The sequence below is a fragment of the Macaca nemestrina genome, chromosome 16 (genome assembly GCF_043159975.1).
Source record: "Macaca nemestrina isolate mMacNem1 chromosome 16, mMacNem.hap1, whole genome shotgun sequence".
NCBI lineage: Eukaryota > Metazoa > Chordata > Mammalia > Primates > Cercopithecidae > Macaca > Macaca nemestrina.
Window position 1 is genome coordinate 77,182,033 of NC_092140.1, and position 19,243 is coordinate 77,201,275.

Below are 19,243 nucleotides of genomic sequence, written 5' to 3' on the forward strand. Positions count from 1 at the left end.
GTTGATTTACATTTAAATAAAAGTAATTAGATTTTTCTGATGTTAAAATTCTGTGTATCTTGAATAATGAAAATACTGTGGCAAATTTGTGGTCATCCCTAAAATCACACATCACTGGATACTTTATCATGGTACTTATTTGTAATAACTTTCATTTACTGAGGGTAGTAAGCCCTGTGTGAAGCACTTTACCATCACTGAAATTTCATAACATCTGATGAAGTTAGATACTTTTTCTTTGACATCCTCTTTCTGTAGGCTTCCTCTCCCTTTCCCTGTGTAAAGTTATACATACTTGTTTAAGATGCTTTAGATAAATAAATAAAAGTAGAAAAACCTTGTATTTTCGTAACTGAAAGCAACTGTTATTAAAATTTATTATATTTTCTTCCATTACTTTTGGAGGATCTTAGAGTTACCTTCATCAGATTGTGTTTTCTTTTTTCTTTTTCTTTTTCTTTCTTTTTTTTTTTTGAGACGGAGTCTCGCTCTGTCGCCCAGGCTGGAGTGCAGTGGCCGGATCTCAGCTCACTGCAAGCTCCGCCTCCCGGGTTCACGCCATTCTCCTGCCTCAGCCTCCCGAGTAGCTGGGACTACAGGCGCCCGCCACCTCGCCCGGCTAGATTTTTGTATTTTTTTTAGTAGAGATGGGGTTTCACCGTGGCCGGGCGCGGTGGCTCAAGCCTGTAATCCCAGCACTTTGGGAGGCCAAGACGGGCAGATCACGAGGTCAGGAGATCTTTTTCTTTTTTTGAGACAGTGTTTCACTCTGTGCAGGTTGGAGTGAAGTGGTGTGATCTTGGCTCACTGCGAGCTTGACCTCCCAGGTTCAAGTGGTCCTCCCACCTCAGCCGGCTGAGTATCTATGAATAAAGGCACACCACCACACCCAGCTAATTTTGTTTATTTTTTGTAGCGACTAGGTCTCACTGTGTTGCCTAGGCTGACCTTGAATTCCTGGACTCAAACAATTCTCCTTCTCCTGGGATTACAGGCATGAACTATCATGCCTGGCCCAAATTTTGTATTCATGTGAACACATTTTATTTGAAACATATTTAAATTGCTAATCAAGAAAATAATAGTGAATTCTCTTTCTATACACGTATCTTTTTTTTTTTTGAGGCAGGGTCTTGCTTTGTTGGCCAGGCTGAAGTGCAGTGGTGCAATCTTGGCTCACTGCAACCTCTGCCTCCCAATTCATGCCGTTCTCCTGCCTCAGCCTCCCGAGTAGCTGGGACTACAGGCACCTGCCACCTTGTCCAGCTAATTTGTTGTATTTTTAGTAAAGACTGGGTTTCACCATATTAGCCAGAATGGTCTCGATCTCCTGACCTCGTGATCTGCCCGCCTCAGCCTCCCAAAGTGCTGGGATTACAGGCGTGAGCCACTGCACCTGGCCTATACACATATCTTTTAAAAAATAAATTAAAAACTTATTTCACATCTTTGATTTTTGTCTTAGGTTAGACTTTTCCTCATCTAATTCACTCCTAAAACTCCTTCCTATATTAAATTACCATCTTGGGCTGGGTGCGGTGGTTCACGCCATCATTCCAACACTTTGGGAGGCTGAGGCAGACAGATCACCTGAGGTCAAGAGTTCAAGACCAGCCTGGCCAACGTGGTGAATTCCTATCTCTACTAAAAATACAAAAATTAGTTGGGTGTGGTGGCATGCACCTATAGTTACAGCTACTCAGGAGGCTGAGGCTGAAGAATTGCTTGAACCTTGGAGGCAGAGGCTGCAGTGAGCCAAGATCGTGCTACTGCACTCCAGCCTAGGTGACAGAGCAAGACTCTGTCTCAAAAAAAAAAAAAAAATCAAATAAAAAAAAATTACCATCTTGAAACTTTTCAGTTGTAGGGAGAAGGAAGGAGGTCTTGATTCTGAAAGTACACATTCTCTTAGAGTCACTAGAAATAGACTTGTGCATTTATTATTTAATAATTATTTTAAATACATGCTTTGCTTCATACACTGGCTAGGTAGCTCTTCAAATCTGTAAAGTTTTAAAACAGTTTTGCCAGAAGCCCATTTTAACTACATTTATAAGGTCTTCATCAGAAATACGTTCAGTTATTCAACCAAGCATTACCATTTGAGCAATTGTCTCATGGAGATGAACACTAGATAAATAATCACATAACCAAATATATCCTTACAAATTCTGAATGATGCCATGGAGGAAAAATAGCCATGAAAGTTAACAGAGTGAGGTTTTTTAAAAATTGGACATTCAAAGGTGATTTGTCTGAAGAAATAACATTTAAGCTGAAACCTGTAGGATAAATTGGAATTAGCTTATTTTTTCTAAATGTTTAATAAATAACCATATTTTGAATTTTTGCCAATCAGTGTCATGCTTATTGGTATAGTATATAGTTCCTGACATCCATTCTCCTGTACCCTTTCCCCATCCCCTTTTTAAAATTAAATTTTGAAAATACTAAGAGTTGTATTATGTACTTACTAAATTTCAAAAAGTTCAGTAGAATATTTTCTATGTAATTAGCCCAGTAGCTCCAAAATTAGAAAATTAACAAGGAAGATCATTGTTTTATTTCATTCATCAATGGATTAAAAGCTAATATGATAGACAGAATTATTTTATGTCTATTATCTATTAATGTAATCATCGATCATTTTGTATATTAATAAACATTAACATAAGCTTAAAAAATACTTGCTAATTCCAGTTCCCTGTCAACTCCTTTATGAACACAACAATACCTTGGTAATCATATTTGCAAGTTCTTTCAGATCTTTGGGTCATTTTGACCAGAGAGATGAGTTAAGCTTTAGCTTAATAAAGTAAGGTGAGTTTTTCCCAGTCTTAACACTTTAAACTTTTTTTCTTTTTCACATTTTGTTGACATACAACATACATACAAAAAGTCCACACATTGTAAGTATCCAGCTTGATGAATATTTGTAATGTGAACACATGTGTGTAACCACCAGCTCCTGGATCAAAAAAGAGAATACCCCAGGGCCTCTTTCTAGGCATTAGTTATCCCCAAAGGTAACCATTATTCTGATTTCTAACACAGATTTTTTTGCATATTTAGAACTTTATATAGGTAGAATAGTGTGTGTCCTTTTTTTGTCTGGATTTTCATTCACTGAATGAAGATAACTTTCTTTAATAGATGCAATAGAAGTAAAATTGGAATTAAGCAATTAGTATTTATTGCCATCTGTTAACATTATACCGTCTGCCCCCAGATACGGGCCCTTACTTTTCCTTAACTTTTTGTGCTTGCAATTCCACTTTAAAACTTTTGTATTAGTTCTAATATTCAGAAGCCTCCTCTAGTTTAATCATTTTAGCCCCTCTAATGTGCTTATAAATCTGTGCTACTAATTTATATTTATATTTGGTTACTTGATCCTCCTGTTGTTGTGCCGCCTTCTCTAATTTATAGAACTGAAAATTCCTGCTTATCAGAGCGTATCTTTTTAAATATTCACCTTAGTTGCCTTAGAGCAACTAAGGCGTGAGCCACTGCACCCGGCCTGAAGTTTTAAGACAACTTAGTTGCCTTAGAGCTTGTGCCCTTTCTTGTTTTCTGGATAACATTATTTCCTTTCCAGTTACTATGGTTCCATTTCTGAAAATACTTGTAGTAGGACCAAAAATGAAATTAACTAAAGAAATCTCAAGCAATTTCTTATTTCAAATTTAAGAATTCCCCAAGAAAGCAGTAGAAAGCAAACTTTTCCTGAAACAATGCCTAAAGTTTATTCAGACAAAACTTAGTTGATTTTGATGTGATTTTACAGAGATGTGGAGAGCTCTTCAAGAGAAGATTCCTCCACTCTTTATGGTCAGAGTATCTGTCCCTGATTCTAGGCCTTGCTCTCTCTCTTGCTCCATTGAGGAGAGAATCACATTGTTTTTATTTAGTGACATTGAGATTCTTGAAAACAAAAGAGAGCTAGTCCCCAGAGTTTCATTGAGAAATTGAACTAGAGGATATCATCGTCAATTATAACTCATTTTACTCCAAGGATATTTGAATATTTCATTTTCCCTTAGATTGTAAACTTCCAAAGTGCAGGTAATAACCACATTCACTATCCATCTACATCCCTCCACCCCAGCCTCCCAAATAACTCCTAAGTCTCTTCCTTAACCCATGTCAAAATGCCTAATCAAATTGTGTCTGTGTAGTTGATACTCATTAAGTGCTAATATTCAAGAATTAAATTTAATTATGATCTCTAAAAATATGCACTTATATTTAAGTCATGTATTGAAGCTTTTTTGTTGTTTTTTTTTTTTGAGACGGAGTCTTGCTCTGTCACCTAGGCTGGAATGCAGTGGCACAATCTCGGCTCACTGCAAACTCTGCCTCCTGGGTTCACGCCATTCTCCTGCCTCAGCCTCCCGAGTAGCTGGGACTACACTTGCCCACCACCATGCCCGGCTAATTTTTTTTTTTTTGTATTTTTCAGTAGAGACGGGGTTTCACCATGTCAGCCAGAATGGTCTCGATCTCCTGACCTCGTGATCCACCTGCCTCGGCCTCCCAAAGTACTGGGATTACAGGCGTGAGGCGCCGCACCTAGCCTGAAGTTTTAAGACAAATACTTTAGATATAGGCTGTGCTACTCAAAAGTCCTGATCTCTGTGACAAGTTAGGGAGCTTGTGCCAAAATGTAAAAGAAGGCACTGCTTCCTTCAAGAGAGTCCTTCTGACAGAAGTAAATGGAAAGATATCCCATGTTCATGGATTTGGAAGAATTCGTATTATTAAAATATCAGTACTACCCAAAGCGAGGTACAGATTCAGTATGATCTCTATCAACCTCTAATGTCATTTTTTCACAGAAATAGAAAAAAATACCTCTAAAATTTGTATGAAACCACAGAAGACCCCAAATAGCCAAAGCAATCTTAATGAACCCGAAGCATCACACTGATATGAAAATCTACTGCAAAGCTATAGTAATCAAAACAGCATGATAGTGACATAAAAACACACACACAACAGTGGAACAGAACAGAGAGCCTAGAAATAAATGCACACATTTGTAGTTGGTTGATTTTTGACAAAGGTGCCAAGAACATGCAACAGGAAAGGACAGTCTTTTCAATAAATGATCTTGGGAAAACTGGCTGTCTACATGCAGAAGAATGAGACCAGGCCCTTATTTCACACCATACAGAAAAATCAACTCAAAATAGATTAAAATGTAAACATAAGATGTGAAACTGTAAAACTACTAGAAGAAAACACGGGGGAAAATCTCCATAATATTGGTCTGGGCAATGTTTTCCTGAATATGACCCCAAAAACACAGACAACAAAACAAAAGCAGACAGATGCAGTTATATCAAATTTAAAAGGTTCTGCACAGCAAAAGAGACTATTAATAAAGAGAGAACCTATAGAAAATATTTGCAAACCATACATCTGATAAGGGGTTAATATTATATAAGGAATTCAACTCAATAGCAGGAAGACTAACCAATTAAAAAATCGGCAAGGGTTGGGCATGGGAGGCCAAGGCAGGCGGATCACAATGTCAGGAAATTGAGACCATCCTGGCTAACACGGTGAAACCCCATCTTTACCAAAAATACAAAAAACTAGCCGGGTGTGGTGGCACTTGACTAGTCCCAGTTACTCAGGAGGCTGAGGCAGGAGAATTGCTTGAACCTGGGAGGCGGAGGCTGCAGTGAGCCAAGATCACGCCACTGCACTCCAGCCTGGGCGACAGAGCAAGACTCCATCTCAAAAAAAAGGGCAAAAGACCAGAATAAACATTCTCAAAACATAGAAATGGCTAATAGGTATACTAAAAATTGTTCAACATTACTAATAATCAGAGAAATAAAATTAAAACTACTGTGAGATTTCATCTTCACACCTGTTGATAACCGTTATCAAAAAGATGAAAGATAACACATGCTGGTGAGGATGTAGAGAAAAGGAAACTCTTGTACACTCTTGGTCAGAATGTAAGTTAGTACAGCCATTATAGAAAAGCAGTATGGGAAAGTTCCTAAAAATAGAACTACCTTGTGATAAAGCAGTCCCACTACTGTGTATATATCCAAAGGAAAAATGAAACCTGTATGTTGAAGAGATATCTGCACTCCCATGTTTATTGTATCACAATACCCAAGATAAGGAATCAACCTAAATGTCCACCAGTAGACAAACAGAAAAAGAAAATGTGATATATGTACATAGTGGAATACTTTTCAGCCTTTAAAAGAAAGAAACCCTCTCTTTTACAACAACATGGACGAACTTGGAGGACATTACATTACCAGAAATAGGTCAGGCAAACAAGGCAAATATCACATGCTCTCACTTACACATAGAGTCTAAAAAAAGCTAGACTCATAGAAGTAGAGAGTAGGATGGTGGTTACCAGGGGCTGGGGCCAGGGGTGGGAGGCACAGGGATTTGGGGAGATACTGATCAAAGTATCTGGGTAGCTGGGACCACAGGTGCTCAACACTATGCTCAGCTAATTTTTTGTATTTTTGGTAGAGACGGGGTTTCGCCATGTGCCCAGGCTGGTCTTAAACTCCTGAGCTCAAACAATCTGCCCGCCTTAACTTCCCAAAGTTCTGGAATTACAGACATGAGCCACCGCACTCAGCTGTGTTTATTAACTCATAGCCATTCCACAGCATATACATACTTCAAAGCATCATGTTTTACTCAATAAATATATATAATTTTTGTCAACTTTTAAAAAATAATGTGTTTAAAGTAGGTCTTTCTGTCTAAATAACTGAACTAAACAGTGTGCTTAGTTTCACAATTGATTTACATTCTGGCACAAGCTCCCCTCCCAACCTTTTTTTGTTACTTTAGACGCTTATCACCCTGAAGGTAAAAGCTCCCTTATCTTGTAGCAGAACTGTAACAAATAGTTTGAGAATTATTAACCAGTGTAAGGATCACACTTCAAATAACAGGTATTGATCTGTCAAAATTGAGGATGACAGATGACATCTGTTTATTAATATGTTCTGTTTACCTGGCCTCTGACTCCTTTTGTGTGAATTGTTTTTTCTCTTACCTCCTTGTTCTCTTTCTTCCCAATTTAGTGAGGCTTTTATGCATCAACACTTAAACACATCTGTACCTCCTTTTTTTTTTTTTAATCACATCGTAGACAGAGTTATGTAGGAATTAAGTAACTTGCATAGTCACAAGCTAATAAATGGCAGAGCTCTTAACCATTATGCTATAATGCCTCTCAAAATACATGTGTGTTGGTTGAATAATGCTTCGTGGGTTGAGAATAAGCTCAAAACCTGTTACTTGTATTTTCAACTTTCGGCACATTATATTAAACTTTTTTTTTTTTTTTTTTTTTTGAGACGGAGTCTCGCTCTGTTGCCCAGGCTGGAGTGCAGTGGCGGGATCTCGGCTCACTGCAAGCTCCACCTCCCGGGTTCACGCCATTCTCCTGCCTCAGCTCCCAAGTAGTCTACAGGCGACCACCGCCACACTGGGCTAATTTTTTGCATTTTTAGTAGAGACGGGGTTTCACCGTGTTAGCCAGGATAGTCTCGATCTCCTGACCTCGTGATCCACCCGCCTCAGCCTCCCAAAGTGCTGGGATTACAGGCGTGAGCCACCGCGCCCGGCTGTATTAAACTTGATCTAATCTTTTCTTGATGATTGGTCAGTCAGATAGGCCTAAATCCCTTTTTTTTTTTTTTTTTTTTTGAGATGGAGTCTCGCTCTGTTGCCCAGGCTGGAGTCCAGTGGCGCGATCTCGGCTCACTGCAAGCTCCGCTTCCCGGGTTCACGCCATTCTCCTGCCTCAGCCTCTTGAGTAGCTCGGACTACAGGCACCCGCCACCACACCCAGCTAATTTTTTTGTATTTTTAGTAGAGACGGGGTTTCACCGTGTCAGCCAGGATGGTCTTGATTTCCTGACATTGTGGTCTGCCCGCCTCGGCCTCCCAAAGTGCTGGGATTACAGGCGTGAGCCACTGCGCCCGGCCAAGTCCCTTATTTTCGTTAGATTTGGAGGTGAGGCAGGTTTAAGATCCTACATAAAGAAAAAATCCACCCAAGTGCCCCACTTGGTTGATAAGATCTAGTACTTGTTTTAGTTAATTGTTTGAAATATATTTTTAAAAATACTCTAAATTCCCCCATATCAACAAGCCAGAGAAGAAAAATACGATCATATCAGTTACTCATTTCTGGTAAAAGGAATAGAAAGGAATTGCCTCATCTTGATAAAGAGCACCACAAAAACCTCACAGCTAACATCATACTTAATGGTGAAAGACTAAATGCTTTCCCTTGAGATTCAGAAGCAAGGTGATGATGTCTATCATAACTGCTCTTACTCAGTATAATGCTGGAAGTTCTAGCCATTACCGTATAAGGCAAGAAAAAGAAATGAAAGGTATGTAGTTTGTAAAGGAAGAACTAAAACTATCCCTATTTGCAGATAATGTGATTATCTGTGTAGAACATCCCAAGGAATCTTATCAGAAAGCTCCTGGAACTAACAGGTGAGTTTAGCAAGATCACAGAATAAAGAAATCAGTCGCATTTATGTATGCTGAACATGCAGAAACCAAAATAAAAAAATACAATTTTTAGACAATTCAAAGAAAATAAAATACTTCCATATACATTAACAAACATGTACAGGATTTATACAGTGAATATTACAAAATACTGATGAAAGACATGAAACAAGACATAAAGAAATGGAGAGACGTATACTGTGTTCATGGATTGGAAGCCTCAACATAATAATGACATTGATGCTCCCTAAATTGATCCTATTGAAATTCAACCAAGATATTTTGTGGACGTAGACAAACATTTAAAAATATGTATGGAAAAACACAGTCTCTAGAATAGCTAAAACTTAACAAAGAAGAAAAAGAGGAAATTACTTCACCTAATATGAAAGGTTATAGTATATAGCTATAGTAATCAATACTGTGTGTTATTGGTAGAAGGAAAGACATAGACAATGGAACAGAAAATATAACACAGAAATATGCCTGCACAAATACATCCAGTTGATTTATAGCAAAGTTACAAAACCAATTCAATGGAAGGAAGGATAGCTTTTTCAAAAATGATGAGCCTAAACTTCACACCTTATGCAAAAATACAAAATGGATTATAGACTTAAATGTAAAGCACAAAACTATAAAACTTTTAGGAAAAAACATAGAGAATTTTCCAGATCTGGAGAGAGGCAAAGAGTTAAATTTGACCACAAAAGACTAATCCATAAAAGAACAATTGATAAATTGGACCTGATTAAATTAAAAATTTTGCTGTGTGAGAGCCCATATGAAAAGATAGAAAAGACAAGCTAGATATTGGAAGAAAATATCTGTTAAACCACATATCCAGTAAAAGACTAGTATCTAGTGCGTATAATGAACTCTCAAAACTCAGCAGTAAGAGCCAGGAATACACGTGTATTCCCAGCTACTCAGGAGGCTGGGGCAGAAACAACACTTGAGCCCAGGAGTTGGAGGCTGCAGTATGCTATGATCTTGCCTATGGACAGCCACTGCACTCTAACCTGGGCAACATAGTGAGACCTCTGACTCTTACACACACACACTCTCTCTCTCTCTCTCTCTCAATAGTAAGAAAAACCAAAACAATCTAATTTAAAAAGATGTGAAGAGTCATTTCGTTCAAAGGAGAACATACATTAAATAAGCACATGAAAAGATGTTCAGCATCGTTAGCTATTAGGGAAATAGAGATTAAAGCCACAACTACACATCTATCAGAACAGCTAAAATAAATAGTGACAACACCAAATGCTGGCAACGATGTGGAGAAACTGATCACTCATGTTTGTGGTGGAAATGTAAAATGGTACAGTCACTCTGGAAAACAGTTTGTCAGTTTTTTGTCTAAACATGAAACCTCTGTGTAACCCAGTGCTTACAGTCTGGACATGTATCCCAGGGAAAGGAAAATTTATATTCATATGAGATCTGTACATGCATGTCTGTATAGCAACTTTATTTTTAATGGCCAAAACTTAGAAACAACACAGATGGCCTTTAATGGGTAAATAGACATACTGTAATATGTCTACAGTATATCAATATGATAAAATACTATTCAGCAATAAAAATGAACAATTATATAAGCAACAGTTATTGATACAAGCGACAGTTTATATAAATCTCCAGAGAAGTATGCTGGGCCTATGATTCTGTCACAAAAAGGTTATATGCCGTATGATCCCATTTATATAACATTTTTGAAATGATAAAATTTTAGAAATGGAAGACAGGTTAGTAGTTGCCGGGGTTATATAGGGTGTCAGAGAGATGAGAAGGATGTGGTTTTGCATATAAAAGGTCAGGAGGCATGCATCTTGTGTTTTTGGAATTGTTTACCATCTTGACTCTGGTGGTAGATAACATGAATCTATACAGGTGATAAAATTGTATGGGATATAATACACACACGCAAATACATGTAAAATGAGGTCTGAATAAAATAAGTGGATTGTATCAATGTCAGTATCCCAGTTGTAATATAGTTTTGCAAAGTGTTACCATTGGGGTAACCTGGGCAAAGCATACAAGGGATCTTTCCTTATTATTTCTTTTTTTGTTTGAGACAGAGTCTCACTCTGTCGCCCAGGCTGGAGTGCAGTGGCGCCATCTCTGCTCACTGCAAGGTCCACCTCCCAGGTTCACGCCATTCTCCTGCCTCAGCCTCCTGAGTAGCTGGGACTACAGGTACATGCCACCATGCTGGGCTAATTTTTTGTATTTTTAGTAGAGATGGGGTTTCACCGTGTTAGCTAGGATGGTCTCCATCTCCTGACCTTGTGATCCGCCTGCCTTGGCCTCCCAAAGTCCTGGGATTACAAGCGTGAGCCACTGCACTCGGCCCGTATTATTTCTTATAACTGTGTGTGAATATACAATTATCTCAATAAAAATTTCAGTTACCAAAAAAAGCCTAAGTTAGTATCCAAAAAAGCAGCTGTTTGATAATGATCCTGCAGGGAAAAAAGAAACATGCATTAGACTGTCAGTTCTTACATGATTGATGAACCAATAGTGTTATTTTAAAAAATTAGTTTCAATCAAAGTGTAATACACTGAACAGAGTGCCCAAACCATAAACTTATAAAACTTATGGGTGAATATCTATGTAGTCATGCAGCAGTAATATCATTTCATAAATGTTAATATTGAGGGGAATTTTCATTGAGTATGTTTTCCTACCTCGTTAAAAGCATTTAGATGCAACCAGGGTTGGACTATTTCTAAAATTAAAAAAAAAAAAAAGAAAACAAACCCCAAGGAACTAAAGCCTAAACTAGATGAGGGTTTAAAATTAGGGTATTATTGGATAAAAACAGATTTAATTACTTATTTCAAGCTTGAAAGGGGGCTGATAAGTAATGTAATTATCCTTTTCATAAGATTTAAAAGAAGTGACATCAAACTTGCTCCACAAGTTTAGGTATAGAATTGCAAGCCAGTTTTTCAAGATGGAAAGAAGAATTTGGGAATGAAAAGGAACTACTTTATGTACAGGTTAATAACATATAGAACTTACTAACTCAAACAACATATTAAGTTGGGTTATAAGAAATTGCCCATAGTTAACTGCTTTGACCTACAAAACAGTTCATGTGGTTCAACCTAGTAGAAAACAAGATCCAAAAGGGCTAGATAAATACACGCATACATGGATAATAGATTAATAATGGATTTTTAAAGGAATTTAAGAAATCCAGCTAATCCATATGTATGTTTAAGGATTAGTTGGGTATTGAAGTTAGGGAAGTTCCTATAACCCCTGAGCTTCTTTCTCACTTGACAAAAGAGAAGTATACCCTTTATGGATGCTGAATTTATTGTAGTGCAGTTTTCAGGAGGGTAAAAATCTCTAGGTATCAAGTGAAGGGACAGTTTAAGTTATTGGTTTTAATGATTAATCTGACCATTAGAAACCTGCCCAGTGATTATTTTTCCTTGGCTTGTAGTTATTTTTGTTAAGAGTAAAGTATGGGGTGGGTGCGGTGGCTCACGACTGTAATCCTAGTACTTTGGGAGGCTGAGGTGGGTGGATCACCTGAGGTCGGGAGTTCGAGACCAGCCTGACCAACATGGAGAAACCCCATCTCTATTAAAAATACAAAATTAGCTGGGCGTGGAGGCACTCAGGAGGCTGAGGCAGGAGAATCACTTGAACCCGGGAGGCGTAGGTTGCAGTGAGCTGAGATCGCACCATTGCACTCCAGCCTGGGCAACAAGAGCAAAAACTCCATCTTAAATTTAAAAAAAAAAAAAGTGAAGTATGGTTCTTGTGCCATAGATATTTTGGTCTGCGTTAGGATGTTTTCAATTTACATGCAGGGGTTGTTACCTAATGTTTGATAAAAGAAAGAATTTATTAAGAAGCTATAATAGCTTTAAACTAGTATATGCCTAATAGAATCTCTCTCTCTCTCTCTCTCTCTCTATATATATATATATATATATATATAAAGTCAAAATTTGCAAATTTAGAAGAGGAAATTCATCAAAGACATAATCATTGTGGGAGATTGTCTTCTTAGTAATGAATAAACACCAATTAAGAAGAGATAGAAAATTTGAATAATTCACAAATTTTAACTAATGAACACGTGTAAAACCACATATGTATTTGGAAACTGGTTTTATGGTAGAATAAGCTATAGTTTCCAAACTCTGCGCTGAGGTAACATGGGGCTCCACAGTGACCTGAAAGGGTCTTTGGGATATTTTAATTTTGAGAGAAATACAGTGACATCTTTCAGACACCACAGACTTAGATCTTGAGATAGTCCACAGTTTAAACACTTAAATAACACTACGTTCCTTTCTCCAATTATTTTATCTAAGAGTGAAATAATTTTTTCTTTCAATTTATTTGTTTTTCTTTTCTTTTTCCCAAATGAGTACTTTGGCCTACACCGTGGACTGAGAAAGTTTGGGAGCTTCTAGTATAAAGCAGGTGTCAGCTAATTTCAGTGTGTTGTACATACGTGTTCTCTGACCACAATATAATTAGAATAAGACAGTTACAAAAACCTCATGTTTTAAAGTACGTCTGAATATATTGAATATATTGAGCATCAAAGAAATCTTAATGGAATCTAAGAATGCCTAAAAATGAACAGTAGGAAAACTATTACATGTCAGAACCTGTAGAATACAGTTAAAGTGGTAATTCAGGAGACAAATTTATAGCAAGTAGAGAGAAGGAACAACAACAAAATACTAGGAATTTTAGAAGTCATATTAATTTAAATACAGCATAAATTTAAAAACATGAGTGCATCAGCTAGTTTTTTGCTGCGTAATACACCACTCCAAACTATGTACCTTAAAACAATAGCCATTTTATTGAGCTAACAGTTTTATGGGTTGGCGGAGTGGGTTTTCTGGCATAGGCCAGTTCAGCTGTTTTCTGCAGGCTTCCCTTATTGTCTCTGGTCAGCTCACAGGGTTGATTGGTGACTAGATGATCTAGCATGGTCTCAGGTAACTTGGCTGGGACTTGGTTGTTGTCCACGCAGTCTCATTCTCCATGGCTCAGTGTTCACAGGATGGTTTCAGGAAAAAAGTAGCAAAAGAGAACCTGTCCCTGACGTGTAAGCACTTTTCGAGTCTGTTTGCTTAACGTCCCATTGCCAAAGTAAGTCACACGACCATGCCTACAGTCAGTGCGGGACTGGATATGGGAAGGGGAATTACTGCCATTTTTGCAGACAACCTACAATTTAAGTATGAGCAAACTTACGCAAATAGGCAAGGCGCAGTGGCTCACGCCTGTAATCCCACCACTTTGGGAGGCCAAGGCAGGCGGATCACTTGAGGCCAGGAGTTCGAGACCCGCCTGGACAACATGGTGAAACCCTGTCTCTTCTAAAAATACAAAAATGAGCCGGGCATGGTGGTGCTCGCCTTTAATCCCAGCTACTTAATGAGGCTGTGAGGCAGGAGAATCGCTTGAATCTGGGAGGCGGAGGTTGCAGTGAGCCAAGATCGTGCCACTGTACTCCATCCTGGACGACAGAGTGAGACTCTGTCTCAAAAACAAAAAACAAGCAAGCAAAAAACTTATGCAAATAAATTTGGAGACTTATGTGAAGTAGGCAATTTCCTAGTAGAAAAAATTAATTTACCCAGCTGACTCAAGAAGATAACCTGAATAGATCTTTAAAAAAAAAAAAAAATCAAAGAGGCTAGGCGTGGTGGCTCACTCCTGTAATCCCAGCACTCTGAGAGGCTGAGGTGGGCAGATCACCTGAGGTCAGGAGTTCGAGACCAGCCTGACCAACATGGAGAAACCCTGTCTCTACTAAAAATACAAAATTAGCCGGGTGTGGTGGCACATGCCTGTAACAGCTACTTCGGAGGCTGAGGCAGGAGAATCATTTGAACCCGGGAGGTGGAGGTTGTGGTGAGCCGAGATTGCGCCGTCGCACTCGAGCCTGGGGAACGAGAGCAAAATTCTCTCTCAAAAAAAAAAAAAAAATCAAATTAATACAGCTAAAAATTTAACCTCTCTCACCATCCTGTAAAAGAAAAGGTAGTCTTACAGGTGGAACTCTGGCAGACATTGAAGGAACAGATAATTCCAGCCTTATTAAATGATTTCAGAGAAGTTAAAGAGGGAACACTTCCCAACTCATTTTATGAAGCTAGCAAAACCATGATCCCAAGCAACAGAACAAGACAGTCTGAGAAAAGATACTTTTTAGCCAGTTTCACTTAGGAATATTGAGGAAAAAAATCCTAAATAAAATATTAACAAATTGATTTCAGGAATGAATATTTTTTAAAAAATTCTAATAAAGTTTCCAAGACTTGCAGGGATAGTTTAATATTAGAAAGTCATTTAATTTACCATATTTACAGATGAAAGTGGAAACATAATATCCATTTCAATATATGGAAAGAAGCACAATTTGATGAAATTAAGCACTCATTCATGGCTTATAAAGAAAAAAGTTATTAGCAAGTTAGGAATAGAAAGGAGTTGCCTTGCCCAATAAAGGGTATCTACCAAAAAAGACAGTACACATCCTATATAATGATAAAATGCTATCCCCAGATTGGAGATCTGTATATGTAGGAAACTTTAGTTGTATTTATGCTTTATATTTCTTCTATTCCAGAAATACTTGGAAAGGAGGAATAGAGGGAGTAAGATTCCTTAAAGACCTCTGGAAGCTTGATTGATCAAGCTCTGGAAAAGAGGAAAATAGAGTCAAAGAATGAAAATAGAACGGAATCAGTGTTAAAATCATTTGGGGTTGGGGGTTAACTTGTCAATAAACTTTGTTAAAACTTTTTAAATGGATTAAATCCAAGAGATGTTAAACATTTCTATATATATTACAAACCATAGAGTGTAACTGTAATTTTTTTTTAATTTTATGCAATTTCAGATTTGTAGTTTGAAGTTCAAAGTTGTGAGAATAGTATAGAAACATCATATACCCTTCACTCAGCACCCAGGTTCCCTAGCATTTTTCATATTTGCATTATTATCTTTGTATACATTTTTTTCCTTGAACCAGTTAAATTGCAAGCATCATGCTTTAATTCCCTTAATACAACAACTTATAAGCACAGTACACTTGTCAAACTAACTTAGGTAAAAATCTGCCATTCAATCCATAGAACCAATTTAGATTTTGCATATGGTTCCCAGTTATGTCCTTTATAAATCCAAGATCCAAGCCAAGATCAGACATGGCATTTAGTTGTCATGTTTCTTTAGTCTCCTTCAATCTGGAACTCTTCCTCAGTCTTTATCTTTCATGACTACATTTTTGAAGAATATAGGGCTATTTTTTTTTTGGTAGAATGACAGACTTGGGTTTTTCTGGCATTTCTCAGGTTATTTATGTTAGGAATACCACAGAAGTTTTGTTTTATTAGTACACCAGACCCCAGGAGGCACATAGTGTTGATTTGTTCTTCACTGATAGTGACACCTTTTGTCATTTGGTCAAGAATGCTGTCTGCCAAGTTTTCCCACTTTAATGAATATTCTGTGGGAAGCCACTTGAAACCATGTAAAATATCACTGCATGGATTTGAATATATATATACACACACACACACATATATATATAATGAGATGCTTATAATGTGAGATTATATAATGTGAGATGCTTTAATTTAAAAATATTTTAGCATTGGTTAAGTTACTAAAGAAGTATGCTTATACAAGTGGAAATTGGTAAACTACTATTGATTGACATATATAGACACCAGTTTATTTAATTGTGCTTGCTTATACCCAGCACAAAAATTGGCATGCGGATAAGCATGTTTCTATATACGTATAGAAATAAGTATCTGAATCTTATTTTCTAGTTTATCTGAATTTTAACATCAATAGTAATGTCTCTTCAGTAACTTTGTTATAATGAAATACCTTGTAAATATAGCAAACATTAGAAGTATGCCTTTTGAAATTTTAAATTGAAAAGGATGTTAGACATTATTTGGTCTCTTGATGTAACTTGTTTTAATTCTATAGAAAAACTAAAAACTTAGAGAAAATCGGTGATTTATTCACAGCTACATGTGTAAAATGGCACAGGTTACCGTAACAAACAATTGAAGTTCAGTGAAATTTGGAAATTGATTTGCTAATAGAGAATTTTTGTTTGTAAAAGCCAGATAGCAAGAGTTTAAATCTGAGATGATGGCAGGTAGGCAGCATTTATGTTCATGAATTCTTCCTACTCCCCACACCTAGCAAGCATATGCAAACCTCAACATTTGAGCATTGGGCTCTTCCCATTAAGGTGGTTTCTTAATAAACTGCTGCAGGTAACCATTAGCCATAAGTAAATGAAAACTAGCATGCCAGTTGAAATATATTTGCTAGACTTTGTAATAATATTGCATCTCCAAATTTAAATCTTTCCTAGAGATTAGGAGGCACACCAACATGGCCAAAACAGTTGGTGCTAGCCAGTGCTCATGCCTATAATCCCAGCACTTTGGGAAGCTGGAGGCAGGCAGATCACTTGAGGCCAGGAGTTTGAGATCATTCTGGCCAACGTGGCAAAAATGCATCTCTACTAAAAATATAAAAATTAGCCAGGTGTGGTGGCACACGACTGTAATCCCAGCTACTCAGGAGGTTGAGGCATGAGAATCACCTGAACCCGGGAAGCAGAGGTTGGAAGTGAGCTAAGATTGTGCCACTGCACTCCAGACTGGGTGACAGAGTAAGACTCTTGTCTCCAAAAAAAAAAAACCACAGTGGGTGCTTAATGAAGTATGTGTGTAAAAGCAAGCCAGGTAATTTTGTTACCAAAGCCAGAATGTGACCCTTGTCATTGGTTTGCAGTATGCACATTTAATTCATATTATCCTTATGTGTTCAGTATTTGTTTCATAATTGCCTAATAAAGTTGAAGTCGTTTTAATGGATTTTTCATTAACAGCAGTCCTTATGACTTCTTAAGCATTTATTGGTTGCCTTTCAGAACAAAAGAGATGAACACTTATTGAAAAAGAGAAATGTTCCCCAAGAAGAAAGTCTAGAAGATTCAGATGTTGATGCTGATTTTAAAGCAGTAAGTTACCATGTTTTTATAGTGACTTTAAAATAATTTTTATAGTAACTGTGAGAACTTCATTTTTAATATAACACCAACTTTATAATAAGTATATTAACTTTATCAGGTACACTATTTAATGAATGTGATTTTGCTAATAAGCTCTGCTGAACTATGTTTTTTTTTTCTTTTTAAGCAAAATGTAACACTAGAAGCTATATTGCAGGTATGTTATTAATTTAATATTCTCATTTTGAAGTATTTTGAAATTGATTTTTTTTTCATTTCTGAAATTTACATTTGGTATTGCAGAATGCCACAAGTGACAACCCAGTGGTCCAATTGAGTGCTGTCCAGGCAGCAAGGTAAATACTACTTTGTCCAGAGAGAGAATTGTGTCATTCCTCAGTCATGTTACCTGATGGTCTAGAAGTTAATACGTTGTTATTTCTTTTCACAGTTTGAAAATTATAGCAATTAATTTCTTATATTTATTTTCCTAGAAAACTGTTATCCAGTGACAGAAATCCACCGATTGATGACTTAATAAAATCTGGGATTTTACCAATTCTAGTCAAATGTCTAGAAAGGGATGATAAGTAAGTATGGATTTGACTCCCTATTCAGTTTTTTTCAGTTAATTTAAAAGTTTGGATTATTATTTAACCAGTGAGTCAGTTTGGTTTTGTGCTTATGATAGTTGTCATATATTTTAATTTAATTTTCTTATTCTGTGATCATATTTAGCAGACCCAGAGCGCTTCTCGCTTTCGTTTCTGAAGGATGTCTATGTTTTCTAGGAAATTTTTGTCTGTTTATTGCCTGCTTTATCTCAAATATTTATAGTCTTTGTTAGGATTTTTTATTAGTAATATTTTAAAACAACCCAAATAATGTTTGAGTCACTCTTTGCTTATGAGTCTATATATAGATTAACCTCGTGACTAAGTCAACGTGAATGGTTTCCAGAACTAAGTGGCTCTTTCTTACCCTGGGAATCTTCCACCTGATTACTGATCCTCTGTGTTGTCTTTAACAGAACTTCATCCATGATAAGTTGTCAGACTTTTTGTCTGCAAATTAAGAATAAGGGGACAGGTTATAGTTACCCAGAAGAGAAGAAGTAAAACTCAGTGGCATATTTTGAGGAACTGGTCCTATTTCCATTTTTGTTTAGTGATATCTCAGTGCTGTGCCTTAAACTTCATTAATTTGGATTAACTGGGGAGAATATAAGTTTGAACTCCAAATATATTAAAACAAATGCTTTTTTTGCATTTAAGAGCATCTAGACTGAAACTTGGGATATTTTGCTAAATGTTGTCCAAGGAATTTTCAGTTGGCTAGATAAGAATAGTGGTATATAAATGTTGCCACTAAGGGTTTTTAGTATTTAAAAATACCATTTGCTTTCGTTGTGTGCCACAACCTCTCCCATTCTCCACCCCCAGGCCCTTAACACTTTTTAAAATACTATCATGTTTGTTTTCTGTAACAGTGTTTATTTAAGTAAACGTAAGTTTTATTTTAGCTGTTGAAAAAAATAAATTCTGGCCGGGGGTGGTAGCTCAGGCCTGTAATCCCAGCACTTTGGGAGGCCAGAGTGGGTGGATTGCTTGAGTCCAGGAGTTCGAGACCAGCCTGGGCAATGTGGCAAAATCCCAGCTCTA

General features: G+C 37.1%; 1 protein-coding gene across 2 annotated transcripts in view; it reads left to right on the plus strand.

Moving 5' to 3' along the window:
• Nucleotides 1-19,243, plus strand: part of LOC105490720 (karyopherin subunit alpha 3) — a 95,923-nt gene that overhangs the window by 47,270 nt on the left and 29,410 nt on the right. For both annotated transcript variants that reach the window (XM_011756605.2, XM_011756606.3), the window contains exons 3-6: nucleotides 17,502-17,591; nucleotides 17,770-17,799; nucleotides 17,886-17,938; nucleotides 18,077-18,172. In XM_011756605.2, coding sequence (XP_011754907.1) covers nucleotides 17,502-17,591; nucleotides 17,770-17,799; nucleotides 17,886-17,938; nucleotides 18,077-18,172 — 269 coding nt within the window. The remainder of the gene's footprint in view (nucleotides 1-17,501; nucleotides 17,592-17,769; nucleotides 17,800-17,885; nucleotides 17,939-18,076; nucleotides 18,173-19,243) is intronic.